This window comes from Apis dorsata, unplaced genomic scaffold (assembly GCF_000469605.1).
Source record: "Apis dorsata unplaced genomic scaffold, Apis dorsata 1.3 scaffold_170, whole genome shotgun sequence".
Taxonomy (NCBI): Eukaryota; Metazoa; Arthropoda; class Insecta; order Hymenoptera; family Apidae; genus Apis; species Apis dorsata.
In genome coordinates, this window is record NW_006263458.1 from 109,551 (window position 1) to 114,430 (window position 4,880).

Genomic DNA, 4,880 nt, shown 5'->3' on the forward strand with positions numbered 1-4,880 from the left:
TGAGTAGCCTTTGCATACACCTCCCACGATAATTATACCTTTCTCCTTATGTAAACGGACACTACGTTACAGAAATTTATTGCGTCCGACAACTTCGTTGCGGCTTGTTCTCGTAGAAAGATCAATAACCACGAGTTAAAAATTTGCCATAGAAAAACATATATTTTCGTGTTTTTCCTCTGAAGACAATTATCACATCGAATGTAATTCAAAAGTGATCTTTCTAAACGTAACGTTTCTTAACGAAGAACGAAAAATTGTTTCGCTCAATTATTGCCAGATATATAATTCAGTTTCTCTTTTCAGGCAGATTGATTGCACATACAAAGAGACATTGAATAATCACGAAAAAAGAAAAATTGATCCCGTTTGAATACAATACAAAGCGCTTATAATAATTCAACAATTTCGCTTAATTCAACCTCTGATTGCAACCTTTCTCTTTACGTAATTTTACGATGTGCCCGATGAAACAATTCCCTCCTTCGAGCCTATTTCGCCGTTGAAAAATTGTGAAATCTCCGTGTTCTTCGTACTCTATTTATTTCAAGAATCACTCTCAAATTATTCCCTTCCATTACGTAATACATTTATTACTTACTCTTGTGTACACGCGTCAAGAAGGATGAACGATGAGCGAATTTATTATATTGCTCAAACGAGATCGATCCACTAGTTAACGAAGAAGAACCGTCGAGTTTCTGCGAGGGAAAACGTCGAAGATACATACATACATACGTCCCGTACGTATTGGACAGAAACCGCTTGATTGGCCATCGATCAGACGTCACGTGACCGTGACGTATTCGTTTTCGTTTATCGGACCGGTTCATAACGTGGAGCGGTATTCTCGTCGGCTTTCACTATCCATGCCGGAGCAGATCTGATTCCATCGAAGAACGGGAGCCATTGCTCCAAGTATGATCGTTGCGTAATGCCAAAGCCTCGAGGGATAACCGTATGTATCCGCTTGTGCATCGGACAAATCGTGTTCGTATGTATAGTACGTTCGTATATATATATATATATATATATATATGTATACACGTATTGTACATCTCTGAGGTGTTTTTAAATGGTTGACTGACGCGGATAACGACGCTTTCAGCGATTGTACAAACGAAAGAAAAGATTTATGAATAGGTTGAAAGATTGAAAGGATATATATATGATATGCGCGTTGTTTGGTTGGATTAGATTTACAAAATTTTTATTTCTTTGTCGTTAAGAAATACGTGTGAATAGTTTCACGATTTTGTAACCATTGAATCGATTAATGGAGTAATTAATGGCTAATGGCGTAAATGCATGTTGTGACGCGTAAATACAACCGTCGGGGATATACTTTGGCATTAACTCCTTAACGAGTCTAATATCGCGTGAAATTTTTTTACGAATAGATCGAAGAATAGATCGATTATGATTTACTTTTTACTGTTATACCGAGACATACCGTGTATTGATTATTTTATAATCGAGATACCGATTATCCAAGCAATCAACATACCGAAATTATCTGATGCAAGTTAATTATTAAACTGGAATAACCAACGTGTATAAATTTGCGTTAATTAAGGAATGTGCATGAAAATGTTAACAAGAGGGAAATGTGAAATTACGTGATGTTACAAAACATGTTATTTACCAGTTTTGCATATTATCAAGGTATTTCATCAACGGATTCAATTTTAAGATGTTTAACGAGTAACAAATATCATCGCTTCGTTTACGATCCACGATGGAAAAAATATTCTCTTTTTCTTTTTCCGTTATGTAATTCTTGATGATTGTCATGCAACTAAGCGAGGCGTAACTATAGGTTATCGACTCTTTTAATTTTCCAAAATGTCAATGCGGTTACGTGAAAGCTGGTTCTTCTTCTTCTTCTTCTTCTTCTTGTGCAAGTATTTTTTATAATATTAAATCGCGCTTAAAGGGTAAGTTTCAAATTTTCATTTCATAGGAAAAAAAAAAAAATTTCTTTTTTCTTCAACCATTTAAAATTTTCATCTCATAGCTATATAAGTAAATACATAAGATAGAAAAAAATTTCTTTTCCCTTTGTTTTTTCCCGAAATTTTTTTTGAAAATGGATAAAAAAGAAATTTCCTTTTTTCGAAAATTTTCATCGAAAATAGACATCGAAAAAAAAAGTTTTCCTTTCTTCGAAATTTTCATCGAAGATAGACGAAAAAAAAAAATTTTCCTTTTTTCCGAAATTTCTATCGAAGATAAATGGAAAAAAAAAAAATTTCCTTTTCTCCAAAATATCGAGCACAGGTAAAAGAAAAAAAATTTCCTTCGAAATTTCTATCGAAGACAGACGAAAGAAAAACATTTTCCTTTCCCTCGTTTCGTTTTTCCAAAATAATCATCGATCTCAAAATCTCAGCTCGCTCGGCTTCATTCGGTTCGGTTCACCGAAGCCGCACGAAGAAATCGAATCGGAGAACCGATGGTACACGGGTGGGGTAACCAGAGAGCAACTATACCGAGCAAGTGAAGGGAGAAGCTCTCTGTTCCGAGGTCGGTAACTAAGTGTCAGTAGTCAGAGTCGACCCGAGTGGAGGATCAGACCGAACGAGCACTATGATCGAGCATCGGAGGAGCGTGACCCTATTGGCCCTGCTGCCTTTTCTGCTCTCAGGTAACTATTTTTTTTTTCTCTCTTCTCTCTCTCTCTCTCTCTTTCTCTCTCTGTCTCGGTCGAATCGATCACCTTCACCAGTATTCCTCGACGAGTTGTCCTCGTGACGAAACTTACTCCTCTACGAATGGATGCCCCGCGATGCGTCTCGAGAAGCGCATCGACCGCTCTCCGGGTTGCATCCCGACAGGCGTCTCGATTCGATCGTTCCCCCGAGTTACGACATCCATTTTGTACAATTTCAATAGCTTTCACCTCCTCTCGCCATATGGTTGAGTCGAACCGACCTATGATATAATGGCGGAGCCCGTCTACCTAGCAGAATTGATTGAAAAATTAATTTGTTAAAATTTGGAATAAAATTATTCATAGATACCCCAGAACAATCGAACCATTCAAATTTTATACTTTTTTTTTTACGATTATTGAAAATATGACTTTTAACAAAATTAATATTGCAATTTAATAAGATAGAAATGTTTATTATATATACGTAATTTATTTTCATGATATCATTTTAATTATAATCATTTATATATGAAAATAGATAAGTATAAATATTACAGATCGATATTTCTAGCGCAATTGTCGAATAAATTATTCGAATAATTCATTAAAGTAACTTGAATCGCTTAAATTTTTCCCATCACTGCTACCGAGTTTGCATGCCTCGTTATATTATACGAATATATACATCGACGATCACGATTTACTAGAGATGTATTATTCATGTTCGCGCTATTCAGACGGCACGGCACGCTATCGCTTTTTTTATTCGTCTTTAAATATTATTTTTATATCTTCTTCGTTGTATTTTCCGATCTGTGTATTTAATGCTATCTCTGTCACACCGCCTGAAAGAATTTGAAAGAGATTCAATATTTTATATTTACATTCGTAATTTTCTTCTCTTAGTGTTTGTTGAATATTCATGATTCGGATGCTCATTTTCATTGAATTGTTCAAGATCCATGTATAGAAGGAAAAAAGTCGATTGTTTGGATTGGCCAGATCTTCCGTTTCCCGGGCAACACTGCTCTAACCATTAAGCTGTCCAAGGCCGACTGACTATTCTTCCTCTTCTTCTAATCTACGTAACAGACGCGAACATAAACAAAACGCCAATATTCACAGATATTACTTTCGCGCGTCAACAAAATATCTCAAATACGCGATCAATGTAGACAAAACACGTTAGTTTCTCTTTTGCTATAACACTTTTTCTCTTTGGCTGTATATATTTTTTCTGGCTATATTTATTTGGTAGAAATGCAATTTGTAGCATTTTTCCATTCCAAGCTTCGATCACCAGCAATTTGCGGTTTCCGCAAAATTACGTTTTTACTTATTTCTTCCTCCATCACGATTACTTTCCATTCGTCGAAGCGTTCCGTTGATTCGACGTTGCATCTTTTTTTGCTATCAAATCGAAATCTTCACATTTTTTTTTTCGTTTTCATTCAATGTCTGCAACCTTGACTCGCTTTCTCTATCTTTTTGCTCGTTAAAAATATAATCTCATGCTCCTTCTACCATTCTCTCAAGGTAACGCATATCAATATTTTAATATTCAAACTATTTTTTTTCCAAATTCTTAGAATATAAATTTAACCTGGTTTTTAAATAATTTTCATACTTAATTTTTATCTATTATATTTTTTATTTTTAATTTTCATTACACATATTTTTAATTCTATAATATATACACGATTTATGTTATACCATTTTTTCCAATTTTTTTCGACATATAGTCAAGGCGACTACCCTTTTGGGGGCGCCACCGTGCCCCGACCCTCACGGAGTTTTCGCGTATGCCCACCCAGAGAATTGCAACGCCTTTTTCCTCTGCACGAACGGCACCCTGACCCTCGAGTACTGCGAGAACGGATTACTTTTCGACGGGCATGGCGCCGTGCACGATCACTGCAACTATCACTGGGCCGTCCATTGCGGGGATCGCAAGGCTGACCGTAAGTATCTTGTTACGCTCTCGATAATTGCAATGTCACAATGCTATATGCGTGTATAAGAGCGTGAAGGTTTTGTCTTTCCAACTCGATCTATCGAAGCTTTGAAATATACAAGATGTCCCAAAAATAAAAATATTAAATCTAGATTAATTGGAAATTCTTGAGATAATTTTGTTCAACGACAAAAAAGTTATAACGACAAAAAACAATTGGCCAATCACGGAATGCGTAACCTAGTCGAGCGGTAGCGTTGGATACGTACC

At 36.0% G+C, this 4,880-nt stretch overlaps 1 protein-coding gene across 1 annotated transcript in view; it reads left to right on the plus strand.

Moving 5' to 3' along the window:
* The first annotated feature begins 2,359 nt into the window (after positions 1–2,359).
* The window catches only part of LOC102680938 (protein obstructor-E-like), a 6,469-nt gene continuing 3,948 nt past the window's right edge, over positions 2,360–4,880 (plus strand). Inside the window, exons 1-2 of the mRNA XM_006614119.1 lie at positions 2,360–2,647; positions 4,399–4,617. Coding sequence (XP_006614182.1) covers positions 2,590–2,647; positions 4,399–4,617 — 277 coding nt within the window. The 5' untranslated portion in view covers positions 2,360–2,589. The remainder of the gene's footprint in view (positions 2,648–4,398; positions 4,618–4,880) is intronic.